The sequence below is a fragment of the Trichinella spiralis genome (assembly GCF_000181795.1).
Source record: "Trichinella spiralis strain ISS 195 chromosome Unknown Scfld4, whole genome shotgun sequence".
NCBI lineage: Eukaryota > Metazoa > Nematoda > Enoplea > Trichinellida > Trichinellidae > Trichinella > Trichinella spiralis.
In genome coordinates, this window is record NW_003526943.1 from 9,818,233 (window position 1) to 9,840,333 (window position 22,101).

Here is a 22,101-nt window from a genome sequence, read left to right on the forward strand (position 1 = left end):
ATTATTAAATAAAGCACGATAACATACGCAATTGTATATTACGCAACATACGTAATACACTAAGCACATGCATGTAACGGTGACACTAGCGACTGCTATTATTATCAAAATACTGGTGCATATTTTAATTAGCTTTCAACAGAAAGCATTTACAAATTTGAATTTGTCAGTAATTAAACATCAAATATACCAAAAGTTGAATATTAGCTTCTCTATCAAAAAATGCTTTGAAATATAAATGTCGCATTTGAATTTCAATGACAACAATAACGGTATTGTAGCATTTGGAATAAAATTTACTGATTAAAATTTAATATTTCACTGATTTTTCTGTTTAATTTATTTTAAAAAAAAAGATTCAAAAAGGAGTTTCATTGAATAATGAATTGAATAAAGTAGAAAAAGAAATTGTTGAATAGGAGTAAAATTTTTCAACCGTAAATTTGTGACAGCTTTTATAATTAATAATTTTTATTTAAAATGCAATTTAATTTAGAAAATCGAGTAAGTTATAAGTTGCATTTATTGTCGTTGAATATAAAATTTAAAGTGAACAATGCAAAATAGGCATGCCGAGTGAAGTACTTGATATATGCTAAATAGGAAGGTTTTTAACAGCACTTCCTGTGGTCGATTGAAATAAATTATTGATCAGTTTCAACACTTCATAAACACAATTAAATCAGCTTATAGATTGTATCGGAATAAGCGATTTATCAATGTGGCTGCTAATATTGGTGAATATAATTGATGGACTGCAAGTGAAAAGTCAGAAGACTGGTGAGCTTGCAAAAAAAACACCATTATAATTGATCAGAGTTAATTTCACAATTTACACTGGTGAAATAAGCGATTAGTCAGTGCACTGGTTTTTCTGCGCATGAACCCCGCCCAACCGGGTTGCTTGCATGGTGTTTATTTCAGTGGATAGCTGTTGACACGTTGCCCAATTGTGTCGTTACTTTTGCCCATAATTATCATTTCACACTGGAAAACAGCCAATCGAAATTGACTGCCCGTCGCCATTGCCGCAAACCGTCTCTGCGAACAGTTCACTTTTGAATCATCAATCTTTATTCAGTAAATAATTTGATTGCTTAATTTTTCATTTAAAAAATAAACATTTAAAATATATACATATAGAATGCATAGTTTTGGTAAAATATAATATAATTGCACAGTAGAATAGAGATAGACAGTTTTGTCAAACAAACAATAAGATGACGCGATTTGTGTGAATTAAAAGCGAAAATTGCCAACCAGCTTGGTAAGATTGGAAAGCTACTCAAACAGTAAAGTAAAGCATCCTCGAAGATCTCTTTTACATTTGTCAATTTGTTTAGCAAGACTGGTTGGTGAATTAGCGAATGCAATGTTGTTGCCCTTCTAATGTCACGCCCAGCTCCTCATCTCAAGTCATGCTACAATCAGACAGTTGTCAACGTTGATTTGTCCGACTAGGTTACGCTGACTTTTGTCGATCAAAACGCTGCTGATCCTGCTCTACAGTGAAAACAATTTCTGAATGCCGTTTTTCCCTTTTGCTGAACAAAGAACAATTTTCAAAAGCTTTCATTTTCCATTTTGACGCTCCACTTTTCCGCTACGTTGAAGCTTCAAATTCCATTTACTTCGTTTCATTGAAATCCATTTAGAGTGTTTTCTTCATTGATCGAGTGGGAATTTCCACTTCTTATAAGAAATTCACTTATTTTTCCAACTAGTCTTTGTCTCCTTTCATCCTCGTCCAAATCTCTGCATTATCAAATTCCCCCGCTGGATCATACCGATTATACATCGTCATTTGCAAAACATGACCGAAACAGAAGAACAAAGCCGAATGTTGACATATGCGCAAGAACAGCAGCAGCAAAATTTGGATGCGAAATCTGAAAACCGACTATCCATCAGTCCAACAAGAAATCGACGTTCAAAGCGATCTAGCTTTGTGAATACAGCTCGTACATTTGGTCATCGATGTCACTGGATTCGAGCTTGTCATATGGAAAAAGACAAGCTACTGCTATTGTTCACCGTTATTGCGTGTGTTCTTGGCCTTGTTCTTGGCATATGCTTGAGAGGCCGAAGTCCGGCGTTCACACCGCGCGAATTGATGTATTTGCGATTTCCCGGCGAATTGTTTCTACGGATGCTTCAAATGCTAATTTTACCATTAATTGTCAGCAGCATTATCAGCAGTATAGCACAGCTGAACTCCAAAACTGCCGGAGAATTGGGTTTATATACTGTTCTGTATTATTTTACAACAACTTTGTTAGCCGTTGTTGAAGGAATCATCTTAGTGATGACAATTCGACCCGGAGACTGGTCCACAGACGTTAACATTGCTGATGATGCGCCTGAAGCAGCTCCGTGCTTAAGCAACGCAGTTGACACAATTCTTGATCTCATCAGGTAAATTACTCTTTTATCATTTCGAGTTTATTAGGAAATTAGAAACAAAAAAATGTTTTGATGCGTGACAATTGACATTAGAAATATTTCATTTTTCTGCAATAAGATTATTGTTGTTGTTTAATTTAAATTTATGATTTGAAGCTCAATTCTTCTCTGCCATACAATTAATACAATAGTTGTCAGATTGCAATTGTGGTCATTGATTTTACATTTATTTAGCAAAATAATTAATGTAATTGTGCAATTTAAAAATTGTTTTGCAAAATATGCAGTTTATGCCAAAGCTTTAGCGTAAATCAATTGAAGATGTATTTGATAAGCTTGCCTTGATTCAAGCTAATTTGAACACTCACACTATCTAAATACAACACCGAAGCTAGTGTTTGAATAAAATTTTCAAATATTCTTCAGTAATTGCTTAAAAATGAAATATTTTTATTATTCATTCGTGCAACAAATGAAAACTAAAGTCCATGCAAAATGTATTTATTCAGGCTTGCTACTGCAGCTATTGATAATATTAAAATATCGCAACTGTGAATGGTATTTACGTAGAAAGTCTTTTCATGAGCATTGAAATGATGATTCACTTGATTAATAAAGAGAAAAAATATAATTGTCAGGAGATAATTTTTATAAAAATTTGAAATACGCTTATTACGTCATTTTGATTATTAACATTTTACTTCCGTTAACACTTCAAACCTGTTTCAATGAAAGGCAAGTGATTTTCTGCGTGAAACGTTGTGTACATGTTGACAGGAAAATTGTTTTAACTGGATTTTATGTGTTTCGTCGTTGTTTTTCTTTTTTAAGCATCTTTCACTTTAAAACTCAATGCTCAACATTTGCAAACCTTGCAAAAACTTATCACCACTAGTCTGTTGACAGCATTGCTATTTCTCGCTTTCATCATCAAAAAAATAATTCACTTCAGGCAAAATATGTTCATAATTTATGCAATCGTTCTATTGCATACTGTAATCGTTTTCATGCAAAGAATTGAAAAATAAGAATAAGAAACTGTTTCTCAATTTCACAAAGCATAAGCTATTTAGAACAATTTTAAATTAGATGCTGTTTGACTTTTGATGAAACTTTTACTTCATATTTTTTATAAATACGAAATTGTCATATTTCTCTTTTGCAATTAGTCATATTATTAATTTAGAGTACTGTTATGTTAAAAGAATCATTAACTACAAACTGATACATTTCTAATGCTCTATTATGTATCCTTGAATTCATTTTAAAGAAGCATTTTAAAGAAATTTATTAGTTTAATAAGCTGAAACAATCTGTGGTAAATTTTATTGTTGATTTTAATCTTTCATTGCTGCAGTGCAGGAGGAAGTATGCGGAAATGCTTATTTTTGCACATCTGTGTATGCTAACGTTTGTATCGTGTTGAGCTATTTTCGTAATATTTTCATTCGTTATTCTTTCGTTCAAGCGACTGTTTCACAACTACAATTTATGATTTTTGTTCTGGACATTGCTTTTAGTGTTTGGTAAAGTGGAAGAATAATGCTCATTCACAACATGTGCAACTGATGTGTTGATGCCAGTTATTGAACAATGAAACATTGGCGTATGTAAATATGTCAGTTGTGAAATGATGAGAATTGAAAACGGTCAGCCAGTGCTTTTATCCAAAGTATAAACTCTTTGACAGAATGCAAGCATTTATTGATTTTATTCGCATATCAAAACAATACTTCCAAATCAAAAGTAATCATCAGGGTTCTGTTCAATTATTATCACTGATACGCAATAACAATAATGTTCAAACACATTCATATCTCGCAAAGAATTATAATTTCTTATTTAAAAACGTTTGACTTCTATTTTTGCATAACTTTTAAATAATCAAACATGTCTTCTTATACATATATATGCATATCTTCTTTTTCTATAAATTATATAATTTTGTAATATTAATAACATAATTAATTTGAATTTTTCTAATTTGAAATAAACATCCGCTTTGTAATATATGATGCCGTAGTTAAGATTCATTCAATGACGAAATTTAAAGCTTAAAAAAAGCTAGAAATGTGCATCGGTGATTTTCAGCTGACTTTTGTTTATGCTTTATTTGTTTACTTTGTTTGAATTTTGAGGCTTTTTAATACAATCAGTATTTTTTGCATTGGCTAGTTGAAGCTTATCAGCAGATATGCAACGCCCAGTTCAAACGAGTACTTCAGTATTGAATTATTGTTAACACCTTAACGAATGATTAACTGCTTTAATAGCTGATCGCTGTTAAACCTTTTAAATTACTGATTAACTTATAAAATAATATTTTGCAAAATTTGCTGATTTTGCAAATTTAACATAAATAGAATTATAAAATATGAGCTAAAATAGAAAGCAGGTTTTACTAGTAGTTGCTAATACAACAGGATTCAGAATTTGCTTTTGTAATATTGATTTTCACAAGAGAAACAATAATCTATTTATTACAATTCGTACCTGTTCGTATTAGTAAATACATACATGCATAATGCTGCTCTTATTTTCATGTTATTATTCAATTTTACATCAACCGTAGCACTGAAAGAGAAAGTTTTATGTTTCAAATTAAATGAATTTATATGCGATACACAATAAGCTTTATAAATGTTTATAAATTATGTTACAGTATGGTATTTAAAATGTGATTTAAAAGATTATAGCTTTTAAGATTTTCAGAAGCATAAAAAACACAAACACTATTTCTTTAAGAAAAACTTTTGCGTGTGCTGTAGAAAGCTTGGAATAAACATAGCATATATAAATTTTTGTCATACAAAGCTAATTTGAAATAAAAACCTTTTAATTTTATTCTGCTCAAACAAAATTTATATGTATAAGATTAATCAATTCGAGTATAATTTGAAAAAAAGTTTGAAAATAAAAAAATAATTGATAAATTTTCATGTCTGTATTACTGGTTATTATTAGGTGATATTCTTTGATAAATGCATGGGAATAATTTGTTTCCTATTTGTTTTAGGAATTTATTTCCTGAAAATCTTATCGAAGCCTGCTTTCAAAGCGTATAACAAATTTAAAAAAGTGTCGATCACTTGATGAATAAAAATGCTGCTTTAGGTTAAAACATGCATGACATTTAGCAATGTTTCTTCTGGTGGAAATGGTACTTACAAAATTCCGACCGAGATTGTTATGCAACTCAGTCAAGGTTAGTGATGAAATTCGTTGTATTTTTTCATTTTTTTATGAATCAAAGCACTGTTGGAAACTTTTAGAAGAAAAAGATTTACTCCTCGAAGCCCCGCAAACGCGTTTAGGCAAAGGGATGAATATTCTTGGTCTTATTTTCTTCTCGGTAGTGTTTGGATTGTTTATCAGTCTTCAAGAAGAGGAAGGAGAACCACTGAGAGATTTTTTCAAATCTCTCGAAAGCGTCATGATGAAAATGATTGCTGTTGTCATTTGGTAATTTAGAGTAGAAAATAATTAAAATCACCCTCTTCATAATTCAAAATTTAATGAAATATCTGAGGTGGTGGAAAATAATTTCCAAATTTTACAGCAAATTTTCTTTTTTTCATTTTTGCCATATTTTATCAATTTCGTTTGTTTCGTTTTTGTTTCACATTGAACAACATAATAATATCATTGGCATCCACATCTAACAAATTAGACACATAACAACCAGTTTAATATAAATGTCAAACAATATAAATGAGACTTTCACTTTTAATGTGCAGAAAATGATCCAAATTGTAGGTATGCACCTGCAGGAATTATTTTTCTTACTGCTCATCAAATAGTTGTATTCAAAGACCCAGTCAAAGAGCTGCAAAGATTAGTTGGCTATATGATAACAGTGCTAAGTGGGCTAGCAATTCATGCATTTGTCATTTTACCACTTATAATGCTTCTTGTTGCTCGGCGTAATCCAATAAAATATGCATATGGAATACTGCCAGCTCTTTTGACCGCACTTGGGACATCATCGAGGTAAATTCATTTTCTGTTTAAACGGCTTTACAAACTTTATTCAATGAAAATTTTCCAGTTCGGCAACACTACCTCTGACAATCAAATGCTGTGAAAAAAATAATGGGGTAGATCCGAGAGTAACGCGCTTCGTCTTGCCTCTTGGTGCTACAATTAACATGGATGGAACGGCACTGTATGAAGCTGTCGCAGCATTATACATAGCACAGACATTAAAAATTGATCTGTCATTTGGTCATGTTATACTTGTCAGGTAAAATTGCAAAAAGATATTTTTCTCGATACTTTCTAAAATGGAACGTCGAAAATTATTTTAATATTTATTAAATAACATATTTAAGATGAATAAATCATTCACTCATAAATCAGCTTGAATAAGCAGTGCAGTTAGTACTCACTGCCCAAAAGTAACATTCAATAATGATACTATTTGAAATCTTTAATAATTTAATCTATTATCTACAAATTAATAATATTTTGAATACTTAAGGAAAAGATTTTCAACATCTCTCTTCTATGATTTTAATAATAATAATAATGTATTATTGAAAAATACTCAAAAATAGAATGAATATAAAATACAAATATAGAAAATAGTGAATTGGTAATCAATAAACTGATTTATTAGCATATAATATATTTTATAAATTTTCTTTTCTACTACGTTAAAATTTTTATAGTTTGACAGCTACATTAGCAAGCATTGGTGCAGCCGGCATCCCGCAAGCTGGAATTGTTACAATGCTTATGGTGCTCATGGCCATTGGTCTACCAACAAAATATTTCATTCTCATCATTCCGGTCGATTGGTTTCTGTAAGCTACAACAATCATGATAAAAGGTAAAACAAAAGCAACAATCAAAAGGTTTTCAATTTCAGGGATCGAATCCGAACCACGGTGAACGTTTTCGGTGACAGTTTGGGAGCCGGTGTGGTGCACAAATTATGCATAAATTATCTGATCAAATCTGATGAAGAACGTGCTAGAAAATATTCGGTTATTGATGGTCAGTTTAGCAGAAAAAGAATCTGTTCAACAAGCAACGCTGAGGCTGATTCAACTCAACTCTCAGCATTGTAAAAAATGTGCTCATTGCATACATTTACAAAATTTGTCCTTCCATCTCATGGCAAAAACGAGATAGAAAATCTGAACGTGTTGTTTATGGTTTTAGCAAAATCACACACATTTTAATTATGGATAGTAATCAATTGAACTAATGTTGATTTATTATTTTGTAAATAAAATTAAATTAAAAAGCCTATCAAAGTTAAATTTTTCAATCGATTTAATTTCATCAACAATTGAAAAATAATTTCTTGCAAAAATATTAAACTTCAATTTGCATATTAAATTATTCAACTAAAAGCTCTTCATAAATTCTTCCATTAATCAGTAATTTATTAAAACTTTATAAACAAAAAAATTTATGAACAAATATAAAATTCCATTTTTAATGACGACAATTAAAAAACTACAACTGAGCCTTAACAACTCCAACCTGTGCGGCTCTTAAACATCGTTGGTGAAGCATGTAGCCTATTTTTTGAACAACTGCTACAGTCCCTGGCTCTTTTACTGGATCGGGTACTTCAAAAACTGCTTCATGAAAATTAGGATTGAATTTCTCATTTATAGGATTCACTGGCGTAACCCCATATTTCTGAAAGATTTTCAAAAGTTGTGTATTTGTCAACAGCACTCCATCATGTAAATTTTTCAATTCTGGTTGACTATTCTTTAAAACTTCTTCAGAAACTGAATCAGCTGCGAGACGCAAAATATCGGCAATCTAAAATAAAAAAAGCAAATTATTTAAGTGCATTCTACAATTATGAAAAATAAACAGACATTTTAAATTCACATAATATACTTTACAGTGCACATAAAACCCTGAACATCAAATACTATTATAAACTACCGTAATTGATCACAAACAATTAAAAATTCACATTCCGAGACGCTAGTTTTTTAAATGCAAAATATTCTTCAGTGCGAATAAATTCAACTTAATATTTAAATGTTAATTATTTAAAAAAATACGGAAAAATTAGATAACATTTATTTGTTTTTCCTAATTTGATGTAAAGTTAAAAACGGTTTCTTTAATAAATTCGATTTCATACTTCCAAAAGATCTTTGCAAAATGCCTGTAAACTGAATAACTTGACTTCTTCAAGTTGACGGACCATTCGAGCTCGCAAGTTTTCATTCTCTGCCAAAGATCTCTTGTACTTGTCCTAATCAAAGCCCAATAACATTAAACGAGAAAAATTACATTTTACATTAGCATGCTACATATTACATAAAAATCGAACTAATGCGAATAATTAAATAAAAATAATGTATAACGAACATGCTTCATGCAGAAATGATATTATTAATTAATTATAGCAAGTTTAGAATGCTAAAAAATAACAAATGTACATTTATCAGCATTACATACAAGCACACTGTAAGCATTATACGTGCCTCTAATTCTTTCATTTTCTTTTCCAACTGAACATTTTTATCATTCAAGGCAGCAGAAGCCTCCGCTGCTTCCTTATCCGAATCAGCATTGCAAGTCTGTGGACCATCTCCATCCTTTTTAGATTTATCTGCGACAATAGTTTCTTCATGTGACTGTGCAGAATAGTACTTCAGTGTTCGTGCAGAATAAACAGGTGCACTCAAAAATGGTCTTCTGTAAATGTTTTTAAACTTAATTATAAAAATTTATCAAGTGCTTGCTCATTACTTTGTGCATGAGGGACAAAAATTTGAACCGTAACGAACAACCTTTTGAAATACATTGCAGGTTATCATTAAACGGCTGCACGACATTTTGTGTTTTCTTAAACAAAACCAATGAAAAATAGTAGAAATCGAGTTAAAAAAAGATACATTGTAATAAATATGATGTTCTACACTTTAGTTAAGATTTAGTTTGAAGGTGGCTGCATCATCCGACACAGATCCTATATGAAGTTAGCAAATAAAATTCTCTTTAAGTTACTAAAAATTAAAACATTCTGAAAAAGTAACCATACATACATACAACGCACTATATATATATGGATTATGATAACATTGTAACTGAAAAAATTTTGAAATCATACTAAAAAGCATTTTTTATAAAATGCCACTGAAAAACAATTTAAAATAAATGTGATTCAATAATTTATAAAAATTATAATTTATGAAAAAAATTCTAGCAAATTATAAAAACCTAAACAGCTCTATTTATCCAATATTCTGACACTTTTCGACAACGAAAATTATTACTAACATAACATTTTCTTATTTCAATTATTGCGTGAAATGTCTGTGAAATGGTAAGATGAAAAATATTTCAAAAATCATGAATTACTATAAATCAGAATGCATAACATAAAGCATGATGGTAGTTAGTAATGAGGCTGTAATAACACAGTATGACCAAAATGAAATAAAGGTTTGTTCTCATTAGTGAGCTTCTGAAAGTTACTAAAAAGAATCATTTTTCATTGAAAAATGCAACATAAGATTAAAATTGTAAGAAAATATTTCAGTGCAATTTTTTAGCGGATCCTACTTAAGTCTGTGAGCTACTTTACTGAGACTGAAATGCAAATAATCAGTATTCATACTAAAGATGATAAGAATATTAAAATACATTTAAAGTGCATCTTTTGCATAATAATAAATAAGAAAACATTGACAAAATGCAATATGAGCGTTCACTTGAGTTGCTTTGCTAAACCAAGATGAATTTTGGGGCAACAAGTATTTTTGAGTTCTGATTTAGTTGAAATTTAAAAGAAATTTTAGATTTAATTTTAGAAAATCAAATGTTTAGAAAAAATGCATAATGTGTGGGAAAATATCATATTTGTAGTGCTCTTTTGGACTGCGTTGGATCTACTCGTATTGTTAACACGTTTAGCACGTTAATAACAATATACAAGATGAAAGCATTACAGATTACATATTATTAAGATTACAAGATTAACAATACACCTCGGTTTGGTGCTTCTGAACGTTGTTGTGATTTCAGTTGTACTGTCTGTTGTTTCTGCTTCCCATTTTGTTCCTCCTCTTTTCGAAGATCTCACTTCTGTACTTTCGTTTGTCTTTTATCTCTTCTGGACTAGCATAACGACCGCGATCTACGTGACTATCGAGGTACCTCACCTTCTGGCCTTTCGGGTATTATACGATACTGGTCCAGTTTTTCAATTACTGCCGGAATGTATCTCTTTTCGTCTAAGTATTTCTTGATGTATACTGGTTCGTTTGAGTGGAAAGCTCTTGTTTTCTTATGATTCTCCGTATTTCTCTAATGAATATTTTCCCTTTTCCATGATATTGCAGTGCTGTCGAGATGCGGGTTTTTTGTTCTTCATCTGTGATGCATTAGCAATTCTGCTGGACTCAATCCTGTTTTGCTGTTTGGGGTTATTTGTTGGCTTAGCATGAATTTTGCAAGATGTAAATTCCAGTTTCCTTTTACTATTATTTTTAGTGCTTGTACCATGAGCTCAGCCTGCCAGTTTGAAGCTGGTGATACGGAGCGGTTGTAGCATATCTGATTGAGTTGGAAACAATGAAATAATGAAATTCGTTTGACGTAAATGCTGTATTGTGTGAGTGGCTGTCCTGGATAAAATGACCCACTTGGTCACATGTCCAACAGGTGTGGCGGTCGCTGCTTTGCCGACAGCTTTGTTTTTACTGTGGCGTTGATTTCTCCTGCTAGCAGCTCTTTCACTTTCATTGCTAGCTTGTCTATGTCGCTTGGCTGCTCCGCGTGTATCGCTGCCACTGCCCCTGTTTTTGTCTCGTCCTCATGATCTGAGGTTTCCTTCCAAGCGTCGGCTGACACAACTGCGTTAGAGGCGGTGACTTGATTTATCATGATCTTCTTGCGAACCCTCTTTTCAAAGCTATCTGGTAATATTGTAAACTTAATCATGTCCTGGTGGATTTCGGCTTTGAATTTTTGTAGCAGAATGTCATCTGCTTGATCTTTCAACTGTGGGAACGCCTTGGGGAGTAATCGTTTCAACGTACTCTTCGACACTCTCGTTTTTCCGTTGTCGCCGGTTAATAAATTCATTCATGTATGGTCCCTCTGAGCTATTTACATCGAATATTCTAAACAGTGTCAATTTCAACTTATCATAATCGTCAATCTCTTCCACTTCCATCGCCGATAACACGTCCCCCATGGCTTCGTCCATGTGGTATTGCACCGTAGCAGCTCTATGGTTATCAGGAACATCTGCCGCTCGGAAGTACCTTTCCAAGCGGATGAACCAACGTTCGACATCAAAAGACTGCGTAAGCGCTTCCGGCGGCATTATCCAAAGTGGATTCTCTAAAATCCTGCCGTGCTCACCAATTTTAGCGCTGCCCGGTGCCTTGTCCATTATACACGATACAGGTATTATGTTTAATGGCTAATCTGAATGTATACAGATATCGTAATGCCCGCTGGCGCCACTCGCAGGCTTTATTCACCACACACTCGCACATATATTACTTCCTTTTTCTGGACCCTATAAAAACGCATTTGATGTTCAGGTACCATCGCCACAGAGGCACTGGCAATTATTTTTGCTGGGAACTGGGACTTTTGGAACCACATATGACGGCGGAAGAACGGAATTGTATCTGCACATCTTACTAATATTTTTGTAGGCCTACGCATCGTAGGGAACGCGGCAAAGTTGATTGCTCACGGAGCTGCGGTTCTGCTATCTTGATTGTCATTGCTGTATTCCTCTCCGTTGTTTTTGTGTATAGTAAACACTTAACCCTTCGTGATGGTCCGTAATTATACCGCAATAGCGCAATCCAATACCACAGACAATGTCGCCTAGAATGCTACGTTGCAGTCTGCAATTAAGCGCTTATATATGAACTTTGTTTCAAAATAAGAAAATATTTGGCAAAATCTGATGCGTTGAATAGACGTGTTTTTTTTGTGTTATTGGGTTCTGTTTACTTTGAATAGTCATATTATTTGTTTAAGCGTTTTTATTATTATTTAGTAGATCTAGTAAGGTTTGGTCCTCATCGGTGTAAACTGGCTGAACAAACCCACACGATACACAGTAAAACCCAAATAAGTTAATCTAAAAAATTACAAAGTGCATTCAATTTGAAATTTGACAAGCTTCAGTAATGTTCAGTAAGTTAGATTAGAATTTTTCACATTAATACTGATTATATATATTGCATTATTATTATTATTTAATTTGCATTATAAGATTATTTCATATCTCTGGCAGAGTGCTACCACCGAACAGCGCGATTCAATTTTGAATGCCCTTATTTTACTCAAAAAGTCTATTCAATTTATTTGATGTGAGACTGTTTCATACTAAAATACTAACTTAATCAATGAACTCATGAATGAATTTTAATTCTGAGATTTCGCGAACTGCAAACGCATAAGAAAAAACTTGGTTAAAAAAGACAGCGAATATAGTATTAATTACATTACAATTTTAAAGGAACCGTCTGCTTTTTATAACTAATTATCTGACAAATCCGTGCTTACGCCAGCAAAAATGTTATTTCAAATTATTAAAATTAATAAGCAAAAATTATGTAAATATTTAATAAAGTATATTTGTTTATTTCTATTTAAGCTAAAATTTCAAAATTAAACTTAATTATTAGAATTACAGTATTCTTATTTGTAAATCAAGCAAAACTAAAATTTTGCGTACATTATTTGCTTGCAGTAAATAAGTTGTTCATCTATTTGTCTGTTGTCTTTCAATCTATAATATCACTTTTATAATGTTTTTACATTGCTTATTTGTACATAACGAAAGTTTGTATTCACTTTACAATTCACAATTGATACGCTTTGAAAATGACAGCATTTTTGTCTTTTTCTTTTGTTTTGCATTTGGTTGGTATTTTGTAATTTATAATTTTAAGCTTATTCATCATGAGCCGCAAAAGGAAACATGAATCACCATGTACCTTGGGTAACGTATTTGACGATATTGTAAGTGCTTTCTTCCAGTGTAAGTTTTATGTTATTTCTTTCTGCGCTGCTGTTTATTGTTTGCTTTGTTACTAATGTCATTCTGTTTTCTTTATTCTAAAATTCTTTTTATATTTGGAAGGAAATCATGCATTATATGTTTTTGCAAATTGAAATGATAAAATAGTATGATAGTATGAGATGATAACTCTAAATTGTGGTAGAATTCAAGTAGAATTACATTTTTATAAATTTTATTTTGATTGTGTAATTCATATAATATAATATAATATAATATAATATAATATAATATAATATAATATAGCATAGCATAGCATAATATGCTATTACTATACTACAAAACAGATATTTCAAGTATCATAATTTATAACAAAAATATTATTTGTGGAGTATCTCATTCTATGGCTATCATTATTAATTATAATTTGATGTTTTTGGTGTAATTTATTTTGTATTAAAAGATTACCACTTATTTATATAGAAGTTAATTATTACATTTTGCACAGATGCGGCCCAAAAAGAAGTAGTGAAAAATCGCGCTATTTTGGTAAGGATGTTGCATGCATCTGTATTTTAGAAATAAATTGGTTTATTTAGCGAAGACGATACAGAAAAGTTTTGAAATCAAGGAAGCATAATAAAAGAGTAGCTAAATTGTGAGTAGATTTTATCATGTTACTGTTTGGTGAAATAATGGCTGTTTCAGAAAGTATAATAAAGGGAAAATATGTATATTTTTTAGAAAATGTTTTGCAAGGATGCGTTTTCTTTTGCAAAATGGAAAGTTGATGATTTACGGTACAATTCCAGATGGAAAATCTTGTCCTCTTTGTAGTTTTGTAGGACAGTCAACTTATCATTTGGTTTCACATTTGAAGCAAACCCACACATCTTTCAAATATAAATATTATGTATTATTATATGCATATTTAAAATTGTTCGTAGTTATTTTACATTAGAATTTATTTAGTGCAAACATAAAGTTATTGAAGTCACGCCTAACATACCTGACTCTGAAATTATATCGATTTCGGTAAGTTTTTCATTAATTATTCATTTTTAATTCGATTTTTTTCAGGATCAAGACGCCTAGAAAATTTTGATAGAATTGATGTTATTGCTGATTTGACGCTTTTTATCATAAGACGAACATTATGAGAATAACAGATTATGAAATTGTATTGGAATAAAAAGAATAGTATACACGAAAATTGTTTTGTTAAATGTGACATAAGTGAATTATTCTATAATTCATTTATTTTTTGAAAATACTTTTTAAGTTTTCATGTCGATGCTCATGGTTCATCATACTTAACTTTCTGTGTAAGAGTGATGAAAGTTGCTATTTGCAATCTTGTCTAATTATGCGTAAGTGAAAATTTAGTATAGTAATGTTAATTGTACTTGAAAATCGGTTTTTGCATACTGTATCAGTGGTTGAATATTCTGCTGCAAATGATTTTTGCTGACATTTATTATACAAATATGATTGTGATGGAATTGTTAAATGCACTTATTTATAACACTTTCAGAATAAGATGCAGTAAATTTTGCTGCGTGTGCCGCACTTTATTGTGGGTAGGTGAGTTCTTTGTAATTTTGTAAACGGAAAGCTTACATGAATAGCTTTAGATTTACAACTAGGTCACCGTTATAAATTGGTAATGTTTGCAGGGTTGAATTTTATTCAAACAGAAAATTTTCGATCATTTTACGCTAAATTAGTCGAAAGCGTTAACGAAGTTAACGAAATTCTTAATTTACAGTTTCTAGTTGTTTGACGTCAGTTGCCGTACAGTGGACTTGTTTATCTGTATTCAGTTGTCAATTTGAATTCGCTGTGAATTTTGCTATTAATCAGTGAGCTTCCTTCAGCGACGAGTTCAGCTTTTGATATATAATAATTTATGTAAACAATGACTGTCTTGGTTGGTTTGTTGAATGCAGGTGTGTATTTTTGGTATTTTTTCTTTAGAACATTTTGTTTAATCGGTGAATACTGGCGTTTCATGGTAGAACCGTCGTCTTCGACGTCCGAACAATGCAAGAGCATTATTCCCTCCGGTGCATTCGACGATCTGACCGAAGACCAGCTGGTCGATCTGTGCAAACAGGTAGATGAAGAGGAGAACGTGGAACGGGTTGTTACGGAGCCGGTGCCCAAGCCGACCGACGACAAGCAGCAGTCAGCGCATCCTGCATGGTACTGGGGAGATGCCAGTCGTGATGAGGTGAATGTACAAATGCGTGACCAGCCGGATGGAACGTTTTGTGTGCGCAATTCGAGCACCGTCGGCGATTATACGTTGACAGTTCGCACTGGTGGTTGCAACAAGATGATTCGAATTTACCAACGCGACGGTAAATTTGGCTTCTCGCCTGAGACCAGCATGCAGTTCACCTCTTTGGAAGATTTTGTTAAGCATTACAGTTCCAATTCGCTCAGTGCTTACAATCGCAATTTGAATTTGGTTCTGCAAAAGCCGCTTTCCCGGCGCATGCGATTCACATCCATCAACACGGATCAGTTGGTGAAAATTAGTCGATCTCTGTGCAAACAGTACAAACTGAAATCCAATCGCTACGACCTCATATACGAAGAGTTTTTGCGACTGTCAGCAGAATCTAATGGCAAAACTCGCGCAGTGGTTGCTTTTGAAAAAAATTTGGAAATGTACGAGCAACAAATTGATGTCCAAATCAAGTGAGTTTTTTTATCAGATTGTCGAAAAGCTTTTCTTCACACACAAATTTCGTTGGTTGTTCAGCAGTTGTGCAAATATATACGATAAGGGTTTGGTGTAATATTATTGTTCTATCTTCTGTAAATTGCAAAGTATAAATTTATTGGATCAACGATTGAATTTTTTTAACGTTTTGTCAATTGAGTGAATTTTTTTTATTTTCTTTTTCACAAAAATTGTTTGCTCACTGCTTTTGATTGTTAAATATTAGCACAACTGTTACTTCATTAACATTTGGACGTATAAGCATTTTTGTTGCTTTTTAATTTGAAAAATAATTTTTAGATTTCAAGGTTTTGCGTTACCTCATGAAAAGCATTATTTGAAGAAAAATTGGGAATTGTTGAATTCAAGAATTCAGGCGTTGAAAGAAAACAAGGAGAAGCTGTGTCATGAAATAGACGCATTTTCTGCCAAAATGAAAGAAATCGAATCCGAATTGAATGCTCTGAAACCGGAATTGTATCAGCTTTATCGTAAACGGGACTGCATAATACGGCTGCTTTTGGAGAGGGGCGTGAGTGCGGCGTTTGTGCAGAAATTGTTGTTTCAAAATTTAACCAAAGATGACAGTTTGGGTTTGACGTTTGAAGACGATCCCTGCCTGAGGGCGATGGTCGGCAGTTTGAGGGAAACTTTAGCCGAAAAGTTGACTATTAACTGTTATGATAGTAAGAATTGGCTTATTCCTGAATGTTCGAAATTGGAATGCGCTCGACTGCTGATGAACAAAAATGACGGTACATTTTTGGTCCGGTGCTCAGAAAGCCGGGTAGGCTTTTACGCTTTGTCGGTAGTTTGCTCAGGACGAACGTTCACTTGTCTCATTGAATGTAGAGACGGTAGATATGGGTTTGTCGGCACGGACACGTATTTTCCGTCTTTGACTGATTTGATTCTTCATTATTCTGCTCACCCGCTGAAAGATCACAATCCAAATCTGAATACCGTACTGAAGTATCCAGTGCTGACCGTTTTGCCGGATACTTCGACACAATGAATGTGATCGATTTGTTATGTTTCATTTGTTATCATTTTTTAGTTGATCGTTTGCCGTCATTAAATGATGAACATTTTAAGTGGTCTAATTTCATTCTATTTTGAACTTTTCGATCATCTGAAATTATATTTCTTCATCTCGTTGAGCACTTCAAAATAATTGATCTTTCTCATCACAAATTCTGTAAAGAACACATTAAAAATTTGCACAAAATACAATCATCGTAGGGAAAATTATTTTTATTTAATATTACGATAAAAATTTTCCAGTTATCACAAAATTCAGTAATCTGTAATAATTAATTCATCGACTCGCCAATCTTCATAGCTTCCGTCCGGCATGTACCTGCGAACAACAAGTGGAATACGTCGTGCTTTCAACTCTTTTCTAGCTATTTCCAACGCATCTCTTTCATCTTCCAGCTCAACAAGTACGGGTGCACCCATGCTAAATAACCATAAAATGTTGTTTACTTTCAACAGAATCAAATTTATTTATCAACAGAATTTTTATAAATGCATAAGAAGTTCTGAAAACCATAACAATCAGAAAATGACAATACTGCTACAATAAATTAGACAAACAGCGTAGTATAATCTTTTCAGTTTGCAAGTGCCAGCCAACAATTTATCCTATTCATTACTGTTGATAACTGACAACAATATATTATGAAAATTTGATTATTCGAAAACAAAACTGATAAATAAAAAACGCTTACGAAATCTGCAAGGCTCGAGTTCCCAACACACGTGCACGTTCATATTTCGTCATGTAAGGGGTTGTTATTCTTATCTTAGCTTTTCGGTCGGGTTCAATTTCCGTATCAATGGATTCCAAAATTTCCAAACGCGGTTGCCGTTCTACCACTGCATCTTCGTAAAATTCATCATCCCCACCTTCATCTTCTTCATAGCTTCTATAATTTTGTAATTATAAATCAAAGATTTCATTAAATTGTACAAAAATTTACTCGTCGTCATTCGGATCTTCATAATCATCCATCTCGTCAAATGAAATTCAACACAGTTTGAAGCAAACTGTCTATATTCTTACTGTAGCTCAAAAAATACCCGAAGGTATAAACAAAATAAACAAAGAGTAAAAAAGTTTTAATGGCAGTTGTATGAAATGTTTAATTGAAGTGAAATATTCTTCTTCATGGTTTTTTGTTTAGCATAATTATTAATTATATTATTTAAAATTACTAAATTGAATTGTTATAAAAATTTTTAGATAGTTTATATACTTTATTAGCCATGCCATTACCGAATAACCTGACATTAAAAATCATTAGATAAATTATTAATTATGTTAAATATCATCAAGATATGGTAATTTCTCATGTCTTCCTCAAAAGTAAAGACATTTTAATGAATATAAAGTGTAGGGAAAGGTTCAATAGCGACCATCAAATAAGGCTTCCTGTATGGTTGTAGCCGGGATTTACAAAATTTAGATAAGCAAGAACAACCGCAAATGATTGTCCTTCGTAGAGCTTCGATAATACTGATTCATACTAATAACCTCTTCTTCTGATTCCCCAATCACACGAGTAATATATGTAACGAGTCGCTCCCTCGGGCAGGCTCGTTCACTTCCTCCACCATGTTATTGGCGCATTCGCCGCTAAACGGCGACGGGCTGGTATTGACCGGCAGGTTTCCCCTTTCTTTCCGATTCGCGCTCTCCTGATGGCATTATAACAATCAAACAACAGTCAGTAAGTATAGTTTTTATTGGCAACTGCGAGCAAGGACAGCCGGCTATGCGTTACAGCAAGCCTCTTCGACACACAACAACCCTTACTCACACGTACGTCCATAATACCGTACTCCACCTCCAATTCTTCTTACGATAGCTTCACCTTTCTTCCGCTTCATTGTCTGGAGGAACAGAGTTGTTAATTCGGTCCGCAACCGCTACATATATATATATAAATATTTACTCACACGTAATAGAAACAGAGTAATACAAGGTTACAACGGTCAAATATTTGGGAAAGTAACGAAAAAGAACACAGAATGTCAAACACAAACTGATCACGACACTCTCAGTTCGTTCATTATTGTTTTTCTCGAAATACAAGGAATACAGTAAGGTTCTAACTGACGATCATATACAAATCTGTTGTTCCGTCTTTTACACCTCCCCACCAATGGAGTAATTCCACCATACTATGGCTGGTTCGATGAGCTGCAATTTGCAGATTGATCTGACAAGTGTTCCCGTAGCGGTTTTCATGAGAACACTTCGATGTATACCATCCGACGATGGGTATAATTCCAAGATTTTTCCCAACGGCCAGTTACTTCTATTTTGATTGTCTTCGCATAGTAAAACTATGTTTCCGAATCTGGGTCTTCCATTTTTGTCTATTATTGAAATTAACAAGATATTCTCTGCGCCATCGTCGCCATAAATGTCTCGATATCCTCCTCTGATAATACCATCTTCGGCGCAGCGTCATTGCTGTCGAAGTAGGTTCTTTCTCGACAAGGCGTTTCTCTGTCATGTCCGGTAACTCTAACATCCGTCAATTTGAACGTTCTAAAGTTGTCCGTTTGTACTACCGACGGTTTCCCTCGTCGAGCAGTGAAACGGCGAAATGCTGCCAGAAAGCTTTGGGCTGTCATATCGTTGTTTGAGAGTATGTGCAGGTCGTCCACATATACACCAACGGTGAGGAAATTTTTGTTTTTCCAAAGACTCGTTCTTCGGCCCGTTCAGCCCGAAACTCCGAAAGGTGTCATCCAGCATTCCATACCATGCACGACTCGCCTGCTTCAGACCGTAGATGGATTTTCGTAACCGGCAGTACTTGTTGTTTTCATCAGCAACACCAGTCGGCAGTTCCATGTACACTTCTTCATTAAGGTTCGGATTCAGGAAGGCGGTCACAACGTCAATCTGATCTACTTCGAAATTGTACTTCGCTGCCAATGACAGAAGATAGCGCAGCGAAGAATAGCCCAGTGTAGGGGCGAACGTGTCTTCATAGTAAATTCTTTGCAGTTGTGAGTATCCTTTGGCCACAAGTCGCGCTTTTCGTTTCTCAATCGTCCCACCTTCTTTATACTTCGTTTTGAAGACCCATTTACTTTTGATGGCCTTCTTTTTAGCACTCTGGCTCACAAAAGCACAGCTCTCATCCTTGGACCATGGCAAAGCAAGTTGCTGAACGTTATTTTGCAGCAACAAGCCCTTGACGAATCCCACCGTAATCTTCTGATTCGATCCTTGGATGCCAAAGATCAGGGGTTGCATGAAAGGCAATCCACCAAGGATTATACCACCAACCGTTTCATCGTCCAGAGGTTTTCCAATCGCCTCTAGCTAATCCGCGATACCAGTAATACGGTCGATATAAGCTGTCATCGATCCGCATTCTTCGAATCGGGTCTTGAACAGCGAGGAGTAGAGGCCAATACGACGTACCAAACTGTTGTCTTCATAGGCGCAACGTAGTTTTTCCCACGCTTGCTTGGCCGTTACAGCCTTGCGGACATCGCCACTATCACAAGGCTTGATTGACAAATTTATCTTTGCCAATGCTCGTTGGTCCAGCTCATGGTCAGCATTTTCATTTTCAGCATCCCACCAAGTAATTCTTCATGGCGAGCTTCCATTCAGAATAATTTGTACCATCCAAGTGTTTCAACACGGGCAGGCCACAAACTGCAGAAACCAGGACCGTAGGCTTCCTCGAGGCAAGCTGCGCTTGCAGGACCTGGACTTGCTCGACCAACTGGCTAACAACTTGATCCATTAGTCGGAGAGGAAGCGTGCTGGGCCCATAACCTGTTGGGATGGTGAGCTTCGACGATAAAAGGATATCAGTTTAATGAATCGGTCAGCACAATCGAGCGAGATTAGAACACAGCGTGGGACCAAAAGAAAAACTAACTACGATACAGTATACGGGGGGTACGGTCTATTGATAATTAGGTACATGGGAATGACGGTGTGATTTCCAACAGCTTTCGTTTTGTACAATTCCTCTCATTCTCAGTATTCAACGCCTTACCGATTGTTCTTCTTTCCTTCACATAAAGAGGCCCGGAAAAATCTATTCCAACATTGTCGAAGAAAGTCTGTTTTAGTCTACACCTTATTGGATCATCAATAATAGCTGGGGTCCTAAACTTTGGTAATTCATACCGTGGCAGACGAACGCTGACGGTGACGTCGCTTCCGTTCTTCACAAGCTCTACCTTTTTTCATCGGTCTGTTTCTCAATGAAATCTTCTGCGATAGATCAGATCTCTAAGATTTCATTTTCGAATGTTCTAAACTCGTCAGTTTCCTTTTCTAAGTCATTCTGACTCAGTCCTCCTTCCAAATCTTCTTGGAGAAGTTGCACCTTTTCGAACTGCTTCTCGAGTTCCTTCAATGCATTCCGAACCTTGTTTCGCGATGCATTGTCAGTGCAAAGCTGGCGAATCTGCTGCGTCTATTTAAGCAGTCTTCACAAGCTTCTAACCAGCTTGCTTCTTCCTCAGACCTTCAGCCCTCATATTCCGACTTTAAACTGAATACCTGTCAAATGAAACTTACTCAGAAGTTCCGAAGTCTTATCAAACTGTGTTCTTGGTTTTCGTAGCTCCCGGCTCGTGGCACCAACAATAAATAAATATATATATGTGTGTGTAGGAAAAGGTTCAATAGCAACAATCAAGTAAGGCTTCCTGTATGGTTCTGGCCGGATAACTTCGAGCACGCACGGGCTAGACTGCAGCAAACGGAAAAGGCGATGTTGAAAAATCCAGATGTAGCGACTGCATATAGAAGGTTTCAAAGGTCAAATATTTGGGAAGGCAACGAAAAAGAACACAGAATGTCAGACACAAACTGATCACGACATTCAGTTCGTTTATTATTGTTTCTCAAAAAACAGGGAATACTGTAAAGTTTTAACTGATGATCATGTACAAATCTGTCGTTTCGTCTTTTACATCAAGCATTTATTATTTAAAG

The 22,101-nt window shown here is 34.1% G+C and overlaps 10 protein-coding genes across 10 annotated transcripts; 4 read left to right on the top strand and 6 right to left on the bottom strand.

Annotated features, from left to right (window-relative positions):
- Positions 1–1,813: 1,813 nt before the first annotated feature.
- On the top strand, positions 1,814–2,958 carry Tsp_02393 (neutral amino acid transporter B). Its single transcript, XM_003378186.1, has 2 exons — positions 1,814–2,415; positions 2,913–2,958. The coding sequence occupies exons 1-2, from the start codon at positions 1,814–1,816 to the stop codon at positions 2,956–2,958; spliced, it is 648 nt and encodes a 215-aa protein (XP_003378234.1).
- Positions 2,959–5,529: 2,571 nt separating this feature from the next.
- Tsp_02392 (excitatory amino acid transporter 1) lies at positions 5,530–7,475 on the top strand. The gene is made up of 6 exons (XM_003378187.1): positions 5,530–5,608; positions 5,676–5,865; positions 6,160–6,393; positions 6,452–6,646; positions 7,074–7,208; positions 7,274–7,475. The coding sequence occupies exons 1-6, from the start codon at positions 5,530–5,532 to the stop codon at positions 7,473–7,475; spliced, it is 1,035 nt and encodes a 344-aa protein (XP_003378235.1).
- Positions 7,476–7,869: 394 nt separating this feature from the next.
- On the bottom strand, positions 7,870–9,668 carry Tsp_02391 (protein GrpE). The gene is made up of 7 exons (XM_003378188.1): positions 9,663–9,668; positions 9,432–9,473; positions 9,164–9,231; positions 8,842–9,081; positions 8,562–8,635; positions 8,269–8,288; positions 7,870–8,187 (listed from the first exon to the last, which is right to left on the bottom strand). Exons 1-7 carry the CDS (start codon positions 9,666–9,668, stop codon positions 7,870–7,872), a joined length of 768 nt encoding a protein of 255 aa, XP_003378236.1.
- A 1,209-nt stretch (positions 9,669–10,877) lies between these two features.
- On the bottom strand, positions 10,878–11,331 carry Tsp_02390 (conserved hypothetical protein). The gene is made up of 2 exons (XM_003378189.1): positions 11,092–11,331; positions 10,878–11,015 (listed from the first exon to the last, which is right to left on the bottom strand). The coding sequence occupies exons 1-2, from the start codon at positions 11,329–11,331 to the stop codon at positions 10,878–10,880; spliced, it is 378 nt and encodes a 125-aa protein (XP_003378237.1).
- Positions 11,332–11,371: 40 nt separating this feature from the next.
- Tsp_02389 (conserved hypothetical protein) lies at positions 11,372–11,788 on the bottom strand. The gene has a single exon (XM_003378190.1). It carries the CDS (start codon positions 11,786–11,788, stop codon positions 11,372–11,374), a length of 417 nt encoding a protein of 138 aa, XP_003378238.1.
- Positions 11,789–13,323: 1,535 nt separating this feature from the next.
- On the top strand, positions 13,324–17,127 carry Tsp_02388 (putative phosphatidylinositol 3-kinase regulatory subunit alpha). The gene is made up of 8 exons (XM_003378191.1): positions 13,324–13,383; positions 13,865–13,930; positions 14,126–14,181; positions 14,354–14,416; positions 14,916–14,965; positions 15,150–15,243; positions 15,359–16,087; positions 16,413–17,127. Exons 1-8 carry the CDS (start codon positions 13,324–13,326, stop codon positions 17,125–17,127), a joined length of 1,833 nt encoding a protein of 610 aa, XP_003378239.1.
- A 281-nt stretch (positions 17,128–17,408) lies between these two features.
- Tsp_02387 (DNA-directed RNA polymerases I, II, and III subunit RPABC2) lies at positions 17,409–18,825 on the bottom strand. Its single transcript, XM_003378192.1, has 4 exons — positions 18,780–18,825; positions 18,374–18,401; positions 17,846–18,043; positions 17,409–17,574 (listed from the first exon to the last, which is right to left on the bottom strand). The coding sequence occupies exons 1-4, from the start codon at positions 18,823–18,825 to the stop codon at positions 17,409–17,411; spliced, it is 438 nt and encodes a 145-aa protein (XP_003378240.1).
- Positions 18,826–19,637: 812 nt separating this feature from the next.
- Tsp_02386 (PAB-dependent poly(A)-specific ribonuclease subunit 2) lies at positions 19,638–20,460 on the top strand. Its single transcript, XM_003378193.1, is given in 4 exon segments — positions 19,638–19,766; positions 19,785–19,917; positions 20,014–20,101; positions 20,247–20,460. 4 exon segments carry the CDS (start codon positions 19,638–19,640, stop codon positions 20,458–20,460), a joined length of 564 nt encoding a protein of 187 aa, XP_003378241.1.
- Positions 20,461–20,893, bottom strand: Tsp_02385 (conserved hypothetical protein). The gene is made up of 2 exons (XM_003378194.1): positions 20,726–20,893; positions 20,461–20,649 (listed from the first exon to the last, which is right to left on the bottom strand). Exons 1-2 carry the CDS (start codon positions 20,891–20,893, stop codon positions 20,461–20,463), a joined length of 357 nt encoding a protein of 118 aa, XP_003378242.1.
- Positions 20,894–21,068: 175 nt separating this feature from the next.
- On the bottom strand, positions 21,069–22,088 carry Tsp_02384 (PAB-dependent poly(A)-specific ribonuclease subunit 2). The gene is made up of 5 exons (XM_003378195.1): positions 22,057–22,088; positions 21,650–21,902; positions 21,420–21,577; positions 21,286–21,388; positions 21,069–21,218 (listed from the first exon to the last, which is right to left on the bottom strand). Exons 1-5 carry the CDS (start codon positions 22,086–22,088, stop codon positions 21,069–21,071), a joined length of 696 nt encoding a protein of 231 aa, XP_003378243.1.
- Positions 22,089–22,101: the final 13 nt, after the last annotated feature.

Bases quoted from the DNA above. Each gene is read 5' to 3' on its own strand.
- Tsp_02393 (XM_003378186.1), top strand. From the start codon at position 1,814: ATGACCGAAACAGAAGAACAAAGCCGAATGTTGACATATGCGCAAGAA. The intron at 2,416-2,912 runs GTAAATTACTCT...GTATTTATTCAG, and splicing joins ACAATTCTTGATCTCATCAG to GCTTGCTACTGCAGCTATTG.
- Tsp_02392 (XM_003378187.1), top strand. From the start codon at position 5,530: ATGACATTTAGCAATGTTTCTTCTGGTGGAAATGGTACTTACAAAATT. The intron at 6,394-6,451 runs GTAAATTCATTT...AAAATTTTCCAG, and splicing joins GCACTTGGGACATCATCGAG to TTCGGCAACACTACCTCTGA. The intron at 6,647-7,073 runs GTAAAATTGCAA...AAATTTTTATAG, and splicing joins GGTCATGTTATACTTGTCAG to TTTGACAGCTACATTAGCAA.
- Tsp_02391 (XM_003378188.1), bottom strand. The intron at 9,232-9,431 runs GTATGTATGGTT...GTTTTGTTTAAG, and splicing joins ATATATATAGTGCGTTGTAT to AAAACACAAAATGTCGTGCA. The intron at 8,636-8,841 runs GTATGTAATGCT...GGCTTTGATTAG, and splicing joins ATAATGCTTACAGTGTGCTT to GACAAGTACAAGAGATCTTT.
- Tsp_02390 (XM_003378189.1), bottom strand. From the start codon at position 11,331: ATGATTAAGTTTACAATATTACCAGATAGCTTTGAAAAGAGGGTTCGC. The intron at 11,016-11,091 runs GTAAAAACAAAG...CATTTTATCCAG, and splicing joins CAGGAGAAATCAACGCCACA to GACAGCCACTCACACAATAC.
- Tsp_02389 (XM_003378190.1), bottom strand. From the start codon at position 11,788: ATGGACAAGGCACCGGGCAGCGCTAAAATTGGTGAGCACGGCAGGATT.
- Tsp_02388 (XM_003378191.1), top strand. From the start codon at position 13,324: ATGAGCCGCAAAAGGAAACATGAATCACCATGTACCTTGGGTAACGTA. The intron at 13,931-14,125 runs GTAAGGATGTTG...TATATTTTTTAG, and splicing joins TGAAAAATCGCGCTATTTTG to AAAATGTTTTGCAAGGATGC. The intron at 15,244-15,358 runs GTGAGCTTCCTT...TTTTTTCTTTAG, and splicing joins GTGAATTTTGCTATTAATCA to AACATTTTGTTTAATCGGTG.
- Tsp_02387 (XM_003378192.1), bottom strand. From the start codon at position 18,825: ATGCCATCAGGAGAGCGCGAATCGGAAAGAAAGGGGAAACCTGCCG. The intron at 18,402-18,779 runs GTCAATACCAGC...TTTTAATGTCAG, and splicing joins AAGAAAGGGGAAACCTGCCG to GTTATTCGGTAATGGCATGG. The intron at 17,575-17,845 runs GTAAGCGTTTTT...ATGGTTATTTAG, and splicing joins ACTCGAGCCTTGCAGATTTC to CATGGGTGCACCCGTACTTG.
- Tsp_02386 (XM_003378193.1), top strand. From the start codon at position 19,638: ATGTCCGGTAACTCTAACATCCGTCAATTTGAACGTTCTAAAGTTGTC. The intron at 19,918-20,013 runs GTAGATGGATTT...GTTCGGATTCAG, and splicing joins CGACTCGCCTGCTTCAGACC to GAAGGCGGTCACAACGTCAA. The intron at 20,102-20,246 runs GTAGGGGCGAAC...CCTTCTTTTTAG, and splicing joins GCAGCGAAGAATAGCCCAGT to CACTCTGGCTCACAAAAGCA.
- Tsp_02385 (XM_003378194.1), bottom strand. From the start codon at position 20,893: ATGGATCAAGTTGTTAGCCAGTTGGTCGAGCAAGTCCAGGTCCTGCAA. The intron at 20,650-20,725 runs GTGGGATGCTGA...TTGTCAATCAAG, and splicing joins TCGCCATGAAGAATTACTTG to CCTTGTGATAGTGGCGATGT.
- Tsp_02384 (XM_003378195.1), bottom strand. From the start codon at position 22,088: ATGCTTGATGTAAAAGACGAAACGACAGATTT. The intron at 21,389-21,419 runs GTTTAGAACATT...GAAATCTTAGAG, and splicing joins TTAGAAAAGGAAACTGACGA to ATCTGATCTATCGCAGAAGA. The intron at 21,219-21,285 runs GTATGAATTACC...AGACTAAAACAG, and splicing joins GTCAGCGTTCGTCTGCCACG to ACTTTCTTCGACAATGTTGG.